Raw genomic sequence first — 16937 nt, 5'->3', positions numbered from 1 at the left:
AAGTATATTGTTGCAAAGTAAATACTAATAGGAAAATGCAGGCCTGGCCAACCTGTGGCTCTCCAGCTGTTGTGGAACTACAAGTCCCAAGCATGCCCTGCCACAGGTTTAGCATTCCCTAACAAAACTGACAGGGCACACTGGGATTTGTAGTTTCACAGCAGCTGGAGAGCCGCAGGTTGGCCAGGCCTGGGAAAATGTATACATGCCTCCATTTCTTTCCACTTCTGGATTGTCAGCAACTATTAGCATTTAGTAAGCGGTGAGACTAGACAGCATACACAAGTATGGAGGATAAGGATCTAAGATTCATCCCCTGCAGTATACACGGGGCCCCAGCTGGGGTGCCTCATTATCCGCAGCCTGTATAACAAGGACTTTTCAGAAACAGGGTCATTCACACAGAGAACTTTAATTAGTTTTTACAAAAACCCATTGAGGGCGAGGGGAACAGCACAAACATAATGCCAACCTGTGGACGGGCACCGCAGGGGTCACTCCCCACACTTCTAGTCCGTGTAACCCTAACAGAAACACCTTTATCTACACAGCCGTACAGCAGACTAATAAAATACTTCTATACACGGGAAGAACGCAGCCGGGCCGAGACACTGCTTACGACGGGCAGCATTTCTTGCCTTTACTTTTGCTTGGAGAAGTATTCTTTGCTTTTACCGACGTCTGGCTTGATTGTGTCACTGCCGGGCTTCCATCCTGCTGGGCAGACTGGAATAGAGACATGAATTATCAGAGGGGCCCCAATACTAAAGGAGGGAGCTTTAAAAGCCTGAGGCACAAATACAGTTCTCATTGGAGATTAATGCAGACATGAATTAAACTGGATTACACGTGTGTAAAGAGAAGGGATGAATCCATTATATTGGAATCGCAGTATCTGAGTACTGGAACGAGGAAGCCATTGCATGGTAACATGCAGAACACCAGCATACCGGCGCCAGGAGCCCGACCGCCGGCTTACCGACAGTGTGGCGAGCGCAAATGAGCCCCTTGCGGGCTCGCTGCGCTCGCCACGCTACGGGCACGGTGGCGCGCCACACTATTTTATTCTCCCTCCATGGGGGTCGTGAACCCCCACGAGGGAGAATAAGTGTCGGTATGCCGGCTGTCGGGATCCCGGCGCCGGTATACTCTGCGCCGGGATCCCGTCAGTCGGCATACAGAAGACCACCCCACTAAGCTGCTCGGAGTCTGTATGCGGTATACGGAGAAGAGCCTATTCCTATGCTAAGAGGGGGAGGGTGGGATTGTCCGCTTTTACCCACCCACATAGAATTGCTCTGAGCACTTTAAACGGGAGAAGAGAGCACAACACAACCCAAGGCTAACTGCATCAGCCGCATCGCGTAGGCCCCCTATCCAATTGGATAGGGTATGCAGGACCAGTTGCCATACAGACGCCAGAATCCCGGCTGGCAGATGCCACGCAGGGGGGGAGCCCCTTGCACGTTTGCTGCACTCGCCATGCTGCAGGCTCAGTGGTGAGCTGCGCTTGCCACAGGTTATATTGGGAATAGTCCCTCTTAGTCGGCATGACAACTGTAAGGGGGTGGGATTCCGGTGTCACATAACTGCCTCCCATCCCATTTATATACTACAGACCCTAACCTCTCCACCAGTACAGACTAATAACGTAGTCCTGATTTATATCCAAATGAACTTGCCATACCCTAGATTAAGTTACTAGGCAACTAATTAAGAGTGTATATGTAACATCAAAACACATCTTATGACAGAGGGCACGTATTATACAGTGGCAGTCTGGCGGCTTTCACTGAAAGTCTAATAATTCCGTTGAGAGGTAAACATGCTACTTAAGAGATTAATTGGAATAAAGTCTCAGTCCCCCAAAGCCGTGCACTGGGATTCCCAGAGTAATAAAATCACTTTGCCATTTCCAATTCATTATTCGTTACCGATTGATGAAAGATATGCTCCGAATTACAGTATTTACAGGATGGCTTTAGGTTGGTGATGGGAAAATTGGATGATTTTCTCCATTACAATCACCTCACCTGAAGCTCTAGGTACACGACTGAGAAAGGACTGAGATCAGGCAGGGGATGCAGGATTGGTTTATTAATTGGTTTAATTTCAGGTTGGTCTCTTGATAGACAACGGTTACCCCATTAGAGTGACTTTCCAGCGTTTCAGTCACCAGTGCACCACACTCAGCTGTATCTGGAAGATTAGAGAGAAATTCTAGCTCACTGGTAATTGCAGCATCTGCTCTGCACGTTGTCTACGACGTGCAGGCACACCCAGGGCCTGAGGAGCTGCTACAGTGCCTCCTCCCGTCATGCTGACCGCAAGCAGAACACACCCCAGTCTCATACCTAGACGTACTGTCATTAGTAATCGCCTGCAAGTTACACCCACATCAGGTGCATTGCACATTTCTATGGAAACGATTATGAAGGTAAACGAGCCAGAAACATCAGCACAGAGTAGAAGACATAAAATTAGCTATAACGTGATAAATGTGTAACTGCTGCCCTACGTTTTTTACCTCACAGAAAGGCTCAGTTTTGTATGTATTTGTATTTATCTTTACCAGTATGTCAACAAGATGGTGACAATGGCAGAAAACAAATGGTGGTGGGAGTTGTGGGCAGGGTACCTGGTGCTGAAGGAGACATTGGAGAAACAGATGTCTGTACATACATGTTCTCCTTACCCAGGAATAACGGAGCATCATCTGTAAGACCGCAGCCCACACTTTCAGCCTTGTGTAGGAATCCACCTGTGACCTATGCCCTCCTCCCAGCCAGGCCCAACTCACCTTCTCCATACTTGTCTGTGTGCTGGAAAGCTTGGACCAGTCGCAGAGTCTCATCTACAGAGCGGCCAACGGGCAGGTCGTTAATTGTGATCTGTCTCAAGATTCCTTTCTCGTCCACAATGAATAGACCCCTGCACCGACATCAGGAGACAAATGATAAAAGATTATATAAACTTTTTTATTTAGCTAAAGAAAGGCTAATAGGTCAAATATGGATACGGAGAACTAGATGAACAAGCAATTAAAATGCATTAAATATGTTGGAGGATGTAGTGTTACAATTTTGCCTTAAAGTGTTTGATCTTCATGATGAAGCTTTTGTTTGGGATCTTTCAGACAATTGTATAATCTATAAACTACGTTAGGTGCCTTGAGAACAGTTTTGGAAACCTTGTATTAGACACTATAATAGGACTCAAAACCAACCACTTCCTTTTACAAATTTACTTTAGCAGATCGTAAAATCTGAGGTGTATAAGCATTATTAATGCAAATGAAGGGTCCAAGTAAAGCAGAAAATATGCGAAACATCCAACACCGAAGGGTCTGTTCTACAACTCAGAGTGGGCCCGATTCCAACTGACATGCAATTTGTATGCCGACTGGGAATGGATGTCTGATGAGAGTACTCATCATTGTTCTGAGTTGCACAGATCTCTAACTTCCCCACCCCCTACCCTTACCCGTAGGACAGCTGTCATTACTGATACACCTGTCCCATACAGGGTGCAAGAGAAGCAACTGAAATAAGCATCCCCTCAGCATACACATGACTCAGAGGATGGTGTAACCTGGACACACGCAGGAGATTGTCCTATTGTGTGTAAGCACAACTGCAAACACAATGTCCATTTGATGAACAGAGAAACTACAGGTGCATCGCTCATACAGACACATCTTCTGCAGACTGCATGTGTCAATAAGCCCTCTAGTTGTGGCCGCATTAGAACTTGTGTACGACATGTGATAAGGCACTGTACATGCAGCATTCCTTGTGAAGAACATTGCACAGTCACCTGAATGCGATTCCCTCGTCCTCCTTCAGCACTCCATAGTCCTTAGAGATGGAGCGCAGTGAATCCGCCACTAGGGGGATATTCATGGGGCCCAGACCTCCGTCTTTCCGGGGAAGGTTGGTCCTGTGGGAGACATGAGAACATTACACAAGTGCAGACACTGGTTTCTTGTCATAGATTTTACAAGGCACATTCCTAAGTAACAGAGCGTGGGACAAGACAGCGTTGTAGGAGCACTTGAGGCTCGAATCCAGTAAGATAACCATCTGAGAAACTAGGACAGGCGCAGGCAGATCCCCGTGTATTGCAAAATATACACAAGTGCCTTACTTGTGATACACTGTAATGTAACATTGGTGGAGCCAAGGATGCCCCTAGATTAGAGGTTCCCAAACGTGGTCCTCAAGGCACCCCAACAGTCCACAGATGGTTAAATCAAATTGAATTAGGTGCTAATTAAGTCACCTGTGGCCAAGCATGGATACATTTAAAACCTGGACTGCTGGGGTGCCCTGAGGACCGCGTTTGGGAACCTCTGCCCTAGATGAATAGCTATTTGTGATGGTACTCTTATTGGTTGTGATACAAGAGATAGACAGTCATTAGGGCAACAGTAAAAGGTAGTCAATTTTTAAAAAAATGTAAAACACCTTAAAAAACAAACATGTGTCGACCTTTTGACTCCGTCAACCATTAGTGGTTGACCTATTGACTGTAGACCTTTTTAGTGTAATTCTATAGACCAGATACCCTTTTATTGCAGCAGAGAATAAGTTACAGTAGTCATTCGGCGGATAAAGTTACATTAGCATCTGGAACAAAGACAGCAGGCAATCTTCAAGAGCTGCTGAAATCACAGATGTCAAAGTATACTATCAGTATGGTGAAATCCCTAGTTCAGGGCCCCAAATTATGTATAGACAAACACAGGCACTACTGTCAGCACAGACCGAGTATTTATTATTATTCTCCTCTGTATTTATATGGCGCCACAAGGGTTCCGCAGCACCCAATTACAGAGTACATAAATGAATAATCAAAACAGGAAAACCGCGACTTACAGTTGACAATATAGGACAAGTGCAGGGTGACAAAAACATAGCTACATCAGCAGATGACACTGACATAAGCATCAGGGTGGCAGAAAACAGGATTTGGTGGAGTCGAAGATTAGAGTAAGAAAAGGATAAGCACATGAGGGAAGAGGGCCCTGATCATGAGAGCTTACATTCTAAAGGGGAGGGGCAGACAGGTCAGGGTGACAGATGGGTAGACAGAGCGTGGAACAGAGGGTTAGAATGAGATTTCAATGGGGTTGGTGAAGTGGGACTTGAAAGCCCCTTTCAAAGTTTTGTAGAGAGGTAAAGAGTGAGGGAGAGAGGCAGAGAATTCCAGAGAAAGGGAGCAGCACCTGAAAGATCTTGGAGGCAGGAGAGGCGGCATGCATTAGTAGAGAGAGTAGAGGACGAGTGGGAGAGTAAAGGGAGATCAGATCAGAGATGTAGATGGGAGAGGAGTGGGTGAGGGCTTTGTAGGCGAGTGTGAGAAGCTTGAATTGGATTCTGAAAGGGAAGCCAGAGACATGCTTGTAGGAGAGGGGAGGTGGACGCAGTGCGTTTTGTGAGGAAGATGAGCCGGGCAGCAGAACGGAGGATAGATTGGAGTGGCAAGGCATTAAGGGGGGTATTCACGGAGCGATAATCTAAGCAATCTGACTAGATTGCTTAGATTTTAAGCATGATCGCTCAGTGTGTACCCCCCACAGCGATAGCAATGTGCAGCGCTAGATTGGCCTGCAGGCAAATCTAGCAGGTCGCTCGTTTCACCCGCTGGGTGAAATGAGCGGCCCCCCTGCACACATCACACGGTGCTGAGCGGTTCACTCAGCAAACATCTCTCCCACATCTGCCCGTGAATGCGGGCCTTTAGTCAGGCCTGCCAGTCAGGATGAGATTACAGTAGTCCAATCTGGAAATGAGGAAGGTTGGTGATTCCGCACCAGTATTACACAATTACATGTGTTTACATAAACCAGTATACATTTATACAGAGATAATCTCTTATTGCCATCTGGTGGTGCACCCAGAAAAAAGCTAGAGCAAACATAGAATAAAGAAGACTCTTGTTTGGGTGCACTCTTGTTAAATGTGTATTTGTCGATAATATTAAAACATATGTTTTAATATTATCGACAAATACACATTTAACAAGAGTGCACCCAAACAAGAGTCTTCTTTATTCTATGTTCAATCTGGAGATGACCAGGAAGTTGATAAGGGACTTTGTAGCATCCTGGGTGAGAAAGGGTCTGTTCCTCGAAATATTTTTTGTGATGAAAACGGCAGGTTTGTGAGAGGTGCTGAATGTGTGATTTGAAGGAGAGGGAGGCGTCAAGGATTACTCCAAGGCAGAGTGGAGAACAAGGGAAGTGAGTGTTAGGGTGGGGACGGGGGGGTGGTATCTGGAGGGAATAGAGAATGAGAGAAGCACCTGTAGCAATATTTGTTAAAGATTAATGGATTTGTAGCAAGAGAAGTAAATACACAAATTTCTGTCATGTTAGAACTTTGGTGTATAGTAGGAAACTATGGCCCCAGAACTATTATTTCCTGGATACAGCAACCAGTAAGATCTATACGTAGAATGTATCATTACATTGTAAGACTTCATGGAATCAGACTTTTCTATTGAAAGCTGAGGAACGCAAATCCTCCATATCAGGGTAAAACCAATGAGAATGGGGGACAAAAGGAGCACCTCCAATGACCAGTAATGACCGAACTGGCTGCATTCGTTAGGGCACATAGGGGGTCTATTTATGAAGCAGTGAGAAGAAGAAAAAAAAAAAAAAAAAAAGACTGGAGAAGTGAGCCAGTGGAGAAGCTGCCTGTGGCAACCAGTCAGATTTGAAGTAACATTTATAATTTGCATACTATACATTTGTACAGAGCAGCTGATTGGTTGCCATGGGCAACTTCTTCTCAGGCTCACTTCTCCACTCTTTTCACTGCTTCATGAATAGACCCCTTAAACTGAGAAAACAAATACTGAACTCAGGGGAGAGAGAAGGAGCATTCCTCTTATTACCAAGAACACAAGAAGGGGGGGGGGGGGGGGGGGGAGCCACATTTAGCTATAGGTTTGGGATCAGCTGTTAAGGGGAGTCCTGCTACACACATAGGAGGTCAATCCTATTACCTGCAAAGTGTGCAATAGTGCCATTGCGTTTAAATGCCAGCAACGGCACCCGATCTCGCACCAAAGTGCTCAGAGCCCTATGAGGCAGCAAGCACTTGTGAGAATTCGGGCCATAGTAAAGTGTGCCGCCGCCGAGATGATTTGCACCCACGATATCATTGTGGCTAATCAGATCGACTGCATGGATTAAGAGTTAGGTGCAAAATTAAAAACAAAAAAAATAAAAGCAATTTGCTCCTGAAACAAACCATATTGCAGTGCAAATGTATGTTTTGTGCATACAGGGTAAATACTGGCTGCTTCTGCAGATTTACAGTGTCTAACACCTGGCCTAGTTATTGCACACCCCCTGGTGATCCATCCATCTGCTGCCCTGGCATGATGAAAGAATGGAGTGTAAGTGGGTGATGAGTGGAGTAGACCCAGGAGTGAATGAGGAGAGACTCACACTGCTGTGATTTGTCACATGTGGGATGTTGGCTGTTCGGGAGCAGGTCAGCCTTGGCAGCACATAGCTAGATGGGAGGTGTATGGATTCTTCCTAGAGTATCCTTTGTTTGATAGCTTGCGCATGGGGCTTCTATACCACCTGCACTAAATATGTGGACTGTTCGCTTGTAACATATGGCAGCTGAACGCCTCCCTTTAAATGAAGCCTAAAGGTGGGTACACACTGGAAAGATATCTGCAGAATAATTGATCTGCAGATATATATATGGACGGATCGGGCAGTGTACTGTGCATACACACTGCCCGATCCGTCGGGGACCGACGTCATGAACTGGGCGGCCCAGTTCAGCTGTCAATCACCGCCGGCCGACCGCCGTACACACACAGCGACGCGCCAATATATCATTAGATATATTGGCCGTCGACTGTGCTGCGGGGCCGACGAGATACGTCTGTGAACGACGAAGTTCACAGACGTATCGGTCGTACACACTGGCCAACGGACCCGCGATATATCGGCCATTCAAGAGAACGGCCGATATATCGGCCAGTGTGTACAGGCCTTAACAGGAGCCTTGTGTATAAAGCTGGCCACACACACTATACAATGTAAGAAACGATGCAACGGTTGTTCCAATCTCACTAAATCCCAGACCGTACACTATGCAATCTTCTGAAAGACGGCATGATATACGGTGTCAGACGATGGTCTCCTGTACAGTATGTGCGGTTGAGGGTACACACTACAAGATGTGGGCAATCCTCTCACCTGACGTGCAGCACACAAGATGGGAAGATGCAATGAATGGGTGACCTCAGCACCTGGCTTCCCAAACCATCCCCTGCAATTCCTTGGAGAATAGGGTGAATCAGCCAGTGAATGAGCAGAATGCATTAAAATTAGCTTTAAACATATCAGCCAATCATAACAAGCGTCTCATTTTAAAATCAGGGTCACATTGTTCATTCACTGGACTTGCGTCATCACTTACTGGCTTTGTGCCTCCAAATATTGGTCATGTCTGCACCTCTCCTGTGTTCTGCTTGTGTAATGCTAACTATCACTTCAATCCAGGTAATGGGGACAGTACATGACTCAAGATTGCAGCAGATACAACAGAAAAACAAACACCATCCACTTAAGCAAAATAATTCCCGTGATTATTCATTCAGTGGATGATTCACGCTAAATAAGCAGCGTCTGGAAGAGACCTTGCTGGTACTTTCATTTTAAGTATATAGAGACTCCACTATTATCTTTACACAAGACTAGAACGCCAGAGACTGGGCAGTAGCGGGTCAGAATGTAGGGCGGCATGGAAGCTGGTAAAACATTTAGGGGTATATTCAATTGAAGTCAAAAGCTGCCATCTGTCGAAAAGACGTCAGTTTTTTACTTTAAGGTCGAATCGTGATTCGACCTATTCAATATAACCCAAAATTTTTCGACAAGTCGATGAGTTCGACTTGTCGAAAAGCACGTGGATCGGCGGAATAGCTGCCGATCCACATGCTTGTGTCGAAAACGGGGCCAAAACCGACAGGTTTTGGCCCCCTTTTCGACCATCTCAGTCCGACATAAAAAAAAAATGTCGGACCCAGAGCAGGAGAGGAGGGGTGGGGGAGAGCTGCAGGAAGACGGGGGACAGCCGCGGGCATATAGGGGAGATCAGCGCTACAGCACAGCAGCAGGATGTCACACAGCTGCGCCACTCACGGCAGCGTCCACCCGGCTCCAGCAAGTGAGGTCACGCTTGCTGGAGCCGGGTGGACACTGCCGTGAGGTCAGGTGGCTGTGTGACATCCTCCTGCAGCGCTGATCTCCGTCTGCCGGCAGCTGTCCCCCCGCGCCCCCCCCCCCCCCCCCTCCCCCTCCCCCTCTGGGTCCCTCATCTCAATTAGACTTTTAAAAGACAAATTGAGATGAGATTTGAATAGGGGTTGTCGGATCCATTCTGACAAATGCATGTCGGAATGGATCCGACCCTAATTGAATACACCCCTTAATGTATAGTACTGGAGAATTGCTGCAAGTGATATTGTTACGGTCAGTCTTCTGAGCCTTCCATTAGATCCACTAGTAAAACGGTCACCATTTATGGCCTGACAGCATCAATATGGAAGTGTAGTGTGACCTTCAGTCAGGGAAGGAAGCATGAATGACCTCGCTGAGCCACTGTCAATTTAACGGGGAATGAGAAATATTGGCTCCACTCAGAATGGCAGCGTCTGCTGTAGTCAATGCCGCCCTGCTACCAACAGTGGGGAAAACCTGTTTAGTTGGACCCATCAATTCCGTAACCATCCTGGTATGGATTCAGGCAAAGCTGCATCGAGATCTTAGGAGTACGTACCAAGCCAGATGACAAAAATGAGAATCCACCGACGCCCCTATAACTTCACAATTAAGCGCCTTGAATTCCTCCAACCGGTCACTGAAACTGATGATCTCGGTCGGACATACAAACGTGAAATCCAGGGGATAGAAAAAGAAGACCACGTACTTTCCTGCGGGTAAATAGGGACAGTAATACTGAGAAGACTGTTTAACAGTAACAGATGTAAAGGTCCGTACACACAAAGCGATTTTGGCTATGGGCGATTTTGACCAATCATTTAAATAGGGGGGATGTTTTTACTTTTCCAGCGACAGTGAAAATTGACTTGCCTGCACAGTATTTTTCCCAGCGATAGCGACCTGGCGGGGACGCGCATCGCTATCACTCGCTGTGTACACACAGAGCGATATGTACGAACTTTTTTAGAGATTTTGACTATATAGTCAACCTCGCTGAGCCATATCGCTCCGTGAGTACACACCTTTAGATTGAGCTGCCTTGAAGGATATTTCTCCGTCTGTTTCTACAATATTAGCAACATATAGTATATAACCATTTCAGCAGTTTTGGTGCATTACAAAGGCTTTTTTGTTTTTAAAGAGTCTCTATGCAAAACTTTACTGCACCACTAGCCATTGCATCAGATAGCCAGTTACCCCTTAACACAATGGTTCCCAAGCTTAAGTCCTCAAGGAATCCTAACAGTGCAAGTTTTAAAATTCATGGTTTAATCTGTTAAACTGTCAAGGCACCCTTATGCTGGGTACACACTAAACAGTGTGTACCAAGTGACAGCACAATAAATCGCACTGTCCCATACACAATGCAGTGGACAACCGCACAATGTATCATTGCCTGCCACATTTTAAATGTATGCAGTCGTTCTCTGGGTCATCCCACTGGGAATGCAGCACGTGTGACCAGACAACCCAGGGAACAACTCACGGAGTGCACAATCGCAGGTAAACACTGTACCCTGCTGTCCTGGCTAGAACTGCTTTCCTGTCCAGTCGCCGTTGCGGCAGAGTACTGCAGGCAAGGAAGGTGGAGTACAGTAATGTTTAGCCCAGGACATGAGATTTCCGATCATATATAGATAGTTATATGGGCAGATGTGTGTTAATATAATGTCCTTTTTGCCATCAGCTTCACTCATTGTTACTTATCAGCTCCCACCTCCCTTCCAGAGAGCTGCAGATCGGCAAAGGAGTCAATTTAAGTTACAGAATAATGCAGTTTCATGAGTAGCGGGTGGAGTGTATTGATCAGTATACACAGTATTTGGCTGGATAATATGCATCTTAGTTACCAAGGAATAGTGGTCTTTAAGTACAACAAACCTCTGTATTCTGAGAGTTTAATTTCTTTAAACTGTCCATCTGGCATCAAAGCATTTGCGGAGAAGTCAGGAGCCAGCTTCCCAATCTTAGCGTTTCCAGCCGACATCTTGACTTGTCTAAAGGAAATGACCGGGAATAAAATGGTTATTTACAGACACTTTTTCAATGCACTTTACAAATACAGTCTAACAGCACATAACATTATAGAGCACATATCTTTTTATAAAATTGTGTAGACCAGGAGTTATCGCTAGTCCCACCAACAGGTCATGTTTTGTGGATTTCTTTAATGAGGCACAGGTGAGTTACTCTATGTTGCTGGATCAGTAATTACCCCACCTGCATTTACAGACAGAATCCTCATTCCTGACATGACCTGTTGGGGATTTTCCCTTATTAGAGCTGGCTGCATAGAACTGGACATCGGCCTATAGAATCTTCTGCCCTGACCATTTAAATGGCACTATGTTTTGATTGCTATAACCCAAACCCTCCCAACAACATCAGCGCACATGTGGCGGTCTGAACTCATTAACCAAATGGTGACACTTCTGGCCAGCGTCATAGACCCCAATACAAAAAATTAAAAGCCACCACAATGCAGGGTTCCACCCATAGGAGGTCTTTTGCTAGACATCAGAAAACCATTTAAACAGAGGCCTGTATTACAGGAACCAGAAAGAACAGCAGGATTCAGATTTTACTGTTGGGAGCTACAGGCAAACTGTAAAGCAGATGACTGGATAGTCAAACACAAGGTCTGTCATCTGGTAAATAGACAATCTAAGCGGAGCCAGAGGGCAGACATACCTTCAAGTCCAGACCCTACAAATGGGGACTTATACAGAGGCAAAGCCACCCTGAGATCTTCTGACAGACTAGATAATGGATCCATGAAGTTAGGGTGGGAGAACTGGCAGAAGCCCCTGGTCTCCTCTTGCCACATGTATGTCTTCCTCCGTGGTGGCCAGCAGAACAAAGCCAATGAGAAGTTAGTTTCTCGTGCAATACGTTCACTTGTATATTGACGGTGGGGACTGCGTCGATCAGCCAGAAGACGACTTGGCACTACAGCAAAAGTCTCAGCTAGACCATGCATACATGTATTCCATCCCTGGGTTTCAACACCAACGGGAACACATAGGCAAATCGGTTTCCAACTTAGATCGCAAAAGGGCAGGTGCTGAGGTCATAAGACAACCTGTTAGGATTTTTGGAATCCTCAATGTTTTCTTTCAGACTAGGCAGTGGGGGAAGGGGGGGGGGGGGGGGGGGGGGCGGCTTAGTGATTCCGTTGTGGGCTGAAATGTTGCGCCGTTTAACTACCGGCAACGGCAGCCCAATTCGCACCCATATTTGCTCAAAAGTGCTCACTATGCTAACAGGGTAGCGAACACTTGAACGAGATCCTTCCGCCGCAGAGTGCTGTGGGCGTTGTGCGAATTTGGCCGGGTGAGATCATCGCCAGCAATTGAATTCCCCACCTAGGTGTCTACCATCTACTTAGAAATATTTCCATTATACTTCTGCACGCAAGGTCACAACCAACAAAGTGGTGAATAGTATCACATCATTCTGGTGTTATGACATAACTATTCGGCATGGCATATCCAAGGATTCTGCTCTCACTTCTGCATATGGTGCAAATACCTTAAACACTTTAAGTCATTGATTAACTTGAACTTATGTTCACAACTCTCCCTAGTGCACTTCTATACACCTCACCATCAATACATTCCTGGATTCCAAAGGGCACCAGTAACAGCCAACCCTGACCCTACCAAATAGGGACCGGGTGAAGCTGATCTCCCCCATAGAACAGAGGCCTCTGTCCTTGGCAGGGAGCAGATATACAGTAATTGGGTGTAAAAGAAAGTCTAGAACAATTCTGCATCCAGTATTTCTTGACAAATTTAACAGTAATAAATATTAAAAATAGGAGGTAGCGCTTTATAAAAATAACCCACGGGATGCTACCAGGGTTGGCTTCTATGTGTGGAGAGGTTAAATACAAAGTGATTTGCTCAGCCTTGGACACTTAAGGCCAGTACTGACGGGAGAGATGTGTGCTGAGCGATCTTAACACAGACCACTCAGCACACATCTCTCTGCACAGCGCGATGTGCGCTGAGCGAGGAGGGGAGACGACAGGGTGGGTGGGCGCTCACTTCACACAGCGCCGAAGTGAGCAACCCGCTAGATTGAGCCTGCATGCAGGCCACTCTAGCACCGGGCGATAGCGATGCGCAGCTATCGCTGGGGGGCATACACACGGCAGATCAGTGTTTAAAATCTAAGCAATCTAGTCAGATTGCTTAGATTATAAATACGGATCTCTCCGTGTGTATGCCCCCCTTTAATAACCCAGCGCAGTGACAATACTTCTTTCAGACATGGGAAATTGCCTTGTCTAGCACACCGGCAAATTCTCAGGTCTCGGCTCTGACTGGAAGCAGAGCCGTGGATCTGGGGGACTTGGTCCCGGGTCGTTTGCAATCAGACCCACCTAAATCCAGGAATTTGGAAGGTAGTGTGAAAGGGGTATAATAGGACACAGGAGCAGATGTATTAAGTCTGGAGAAGGGATAAAGAAGTGATAAGTGTAAGGTGATAACGCCCCAGCCAGTCAGATCCTAACTGTCATTTTTCAAATCTTATAATGATTGGCTGGTGCGTTATCACCTTGCACTTATCACTGCTTTATCCATTCTCTAGACTTAATACATCCGCCCCATATCCAATATCTGTAGCTCATCACCAACTGAAACACGAATTGTTGTAGCACAGAGCTGCCAAGTCAGGGCACATGTATGACAATAGGCGCTCCAAGTATGTCCGCTACCCTGGCACGACACAGAATTACCCACTTGTTTTTACAAAGTACCCCCCATGTGTGTAAATGTATTAACTTATACTTTCAATATCTACAGTTTGTTTTTTTATTCTTTACTGAAACTCATTTTACAATGTCCTATTTACCATTCTGAATGCCCGTGGGAATGTGAGGTGCCCAGTGGCGGAGACCTGTGCCATATCGCTACCCTGTCAGCTAGATACTGATGTATGCAGTATTGATTAGTATACCATCACTTACTCACAGGTCACCCCACGGGCTGCACCCTTCCCTGGAACAGAGCCTTTCCCTCATACCGTCAGCTAATTATTCATCATTTATAACACCTTACAGCATATATCCTGCTTCACCCTCTACCCATTTACATTAGGTGCCAGGTGTTTCACAATGATTAGAGGGAACCAACCTGTTCCTGCCAATGTAAGGGTTACACTATATATCACAGGAGATGTCATAGAAGCAGACTGTGTATAGGATCAGTGCGACGTGTATACAGGACCCACCCACTACACTACAGATAAGCACATTATACAAGAGGAAGGACAGGAAACACAAATCACACACCCTGACTATACCTCCTATATGGCCACGTGCCTCATACACTGACACAGCAGCAGAGGACCCCCCCCCCCCCCCCACCCATATCTCTCTACAGAGGGAGCTCCCTGGGAAAGGGGACACCTCAGAGCTCCCTATAAGTACATACAGCATTACACATGGAGCAGAGTCTTACATCACTAGCCCCTGGAGAGCACAGATGGGAACACTGGGGCTTTGTACTAAGGAGCATCAGAGGCCCAGGGATATATGACAGTGCTAGAACCAGCAGGTACAGACAAGTGCACAGAGGGCACAGGCAGGGGGGCGATGAGGGCACACAGGGAAGGCGCAGGCAGGGGAAGAGGGCACACAGGGAAGGCGCAGGCAGGGAGGATGAGGGCACACAGGGAAGGCGCAGGCAGGGAGGATGAGGGCACACAGGGAAGGCGCAGGCAGGGAGGATGAGGGCACACAGGGAAGGCGCAGGCAGGGAGGATGAGGGCACACAGGGAAGGCGCAGGCAGGGAGGATGAGGGCACACAGGGAAGGCGCAGGCAGGGAGGATGAGGGCACACAGGGAAGGCGCAGGCAGGGAGGATGAGGGCACACAGGGAAGGCGCAGGCAGGGAGGATGAGGGCACACAGGGAAGGCGCAGGCAGGGAGGATGAGGGCACACAGGGAAGGCGCAGGCAGGGAGGATGAGGGCACACAGGGAAGGCGCAGGCAGGGGCGATGAGGGCACACAGGGAAGGCGCAGGCAGGGGCGATGAGGGCACACAGGGAAGGCGCAGGCAGGGGCGATGAGGGCACACAGGGAAGGCGCAGGCAGGGGCGATGAGGGCACACAGGGAAGGCGCAGGCAGGGGCGATGAGGGCACACAGGGAAGGCGCAGGCAGGGGCGATGAGGGCACAGGGAAGGCGCAGGCAGGGGCGATGAGGGCACACAGGGAAGGCGCAGGCAGGGGCGATGAGGGCACACAGGGAAGGCGCAGGCAGGGGCGATGAGGGCACACAGGGAAGGCGCAGGCAGGGGCGATGAGGGCACACAGGGAAGGCGCAGGCAGGGGCGATGAGGGCACACAGGGAAGGCGCAGGCAGGGGGATGAGGGCACACAGGGAAGGCGCAGGCAGGGGGATGAGGGCACACAGGGAAGGCGCAGGCAGGGGGATGAGGGCACACAGGGAAGGCGCAGGTAGGGGGATGAGGGCACACAGGTTAGGCGCAGGCAGGGGGATGAGCCTGTGGAGTGACCATATTATCCCTTTTACCTGGGACGCTCATGGATTACACAGGTTCTGTGTAATCCATCTGAAATGTAGGCTTAAAGTCAGCCAGCCACAGAACCTGTGTAATCCATGAGCATCCCAGGAAAAAAGGGATAATATGGTCACTCCACATGAGGGCACACAGGGAAGGCACAGGCAGGGGGGGGGAATGAGGGCACACAGGGAAGGCACAGGCGGGGGGGGGGGGGGGGATGAGGGCACACCGAGAGGCAGCGGGAGACCACATGGATAAGGTACGGGGGGCACAGGCTGGAACAGAGGGCACACAGAGAATGAGGGGCACATGGAGGGCAATGGCAGGGTGCAAATGGCATAGACAGGAGAGGGTACATGGTATAGGTAGGCAAGGGGTGGGGGGCACAGGCAGACAGTGGAGAGGGCACATATATAAGCTACAGGGAGGCAGGGGAGAAGGCACATGGACAGAGGAATGGCAGGGGGGCGATGGAGAAGAGGGCTCAGTCAGTGAATGAAGGGGCAAAGGCCGGGGCACGGGGGAGAGGGTACAGGAAGGAGAATGAACTTGACCTCATAAGAGCTAACACTATCATTCCGGGTGAGACCCCCATATCACCCACACGCAGCTCAGTGACCCGGGGACGCAGGGTGCGGGCGGCGGTAACTTACATGGCGCTGCGGGAGCTCGGTCGATGCTGCGGCCAGGATTCAGGACTCAGGAGAAAGCGATCTTAGCGCTAGAAGCACTTTATAATATCCGGCAAAGTCCGGGGGCTCCGCCTTCCCTCCCTCCCCTCCCTCCCGCAGAGCATCTCACCCCTCCCTCCGTGAAGAGCATCTCACCCCCACCCTCTCTGCAGAGCATCTCACATCTCTCCAGTCCATGCAATAGGAAGAGACTGTGAGGTGTATAAGAGGCTCCGTGTTACTGATATTACTGCCAGTATCAAGGTCAGAGACATGATACCAGAATTACACCCATCACATAGTATATACAGTCACTAGCCACAGAGCAAGGACCACATCCTCCTGCTCACAGCAATCTAATCCTGATGGTGCAATATACAGACTCACTCAAAGCCATCCTCACAGGTTAGGTAGGTACACCCCTGGGGATTATATATCAGGTGCTCTCAGTAAAACAACATACACA

The 16937-nt window shown here is 48.1% G+C and overlaps 1 protein-coding gene across 1 annotated transcript; it reads right to left on the bottom strand.

Moving 5' to 3' along the window:
* Positions 1-393: 393 nt before the first annotated feature.
* Positions 394-16562, bottom strand: PRDX1 (peroxiredoxin 1). Its single transcript, XM_063939400.1, has 6 exons — positions 16454-16562; positions 11144-11259; positions 9819-9972; positions 3817-3939; positions 2801-2931; positions 394-726 (listed from the first exon to the last, which is right to left on the bottom strand). Exons 2-6 carry the CDS (start codon positions 11247-11249, stop codon positions 641-643), a joined length of 600 nt encoding a protein of 199 aa, XP_063795470.1. The 5' UTR covers positions 11250-11259; positions 16454-16562; the 3' UTR covers positions 394-640.
* Positions 16563-16937: the final 375 nt, after the last annotated feature.

Source organism: Pseudophryne corroboree, chromosome 9, assembly GCF_028390025.1.
Source record: "Pseudophryne corroboree isolate aPseCor3 chromosome 9, aPseCor3.hap2, whole genome shotgun sequence".
Lineage (NCBI taxonomy): Eukaryota > Metazoa > Chordata > Amphibia > Anura > Myobatrachidae > Pseudophryne > Pseudophryne corroboree.
This window is presented reverse-complemented; position numbering and strand designations above follow the sequence as displayed.

Excerpts from the sequence above, each read along its gene's own strand:
- PRDX1 (XM_063939400.1), bottom strand. The coding sequence starts at position 11,249 with ATGTCGGCTGGAAACGCTAAGATTGGGAAGCTGGCTCCTGACTTCTCC. Across the intron at positions 9,973-11,143 it reads TAAACTCTCAGAATACAGAG|GAAAGTACGTGGTCTTCTTT; the intron begins GTTTGTTGTACT and ends ATTTACCCGCAG. Across the intron at positions 3,940-9,818 it reads CATTTTTGTCATCTGGCTTG|GACCAACCTTCCCCGGAAAG; the intron begins GTACGTACTCCT and ends TGTCTCCCACAG.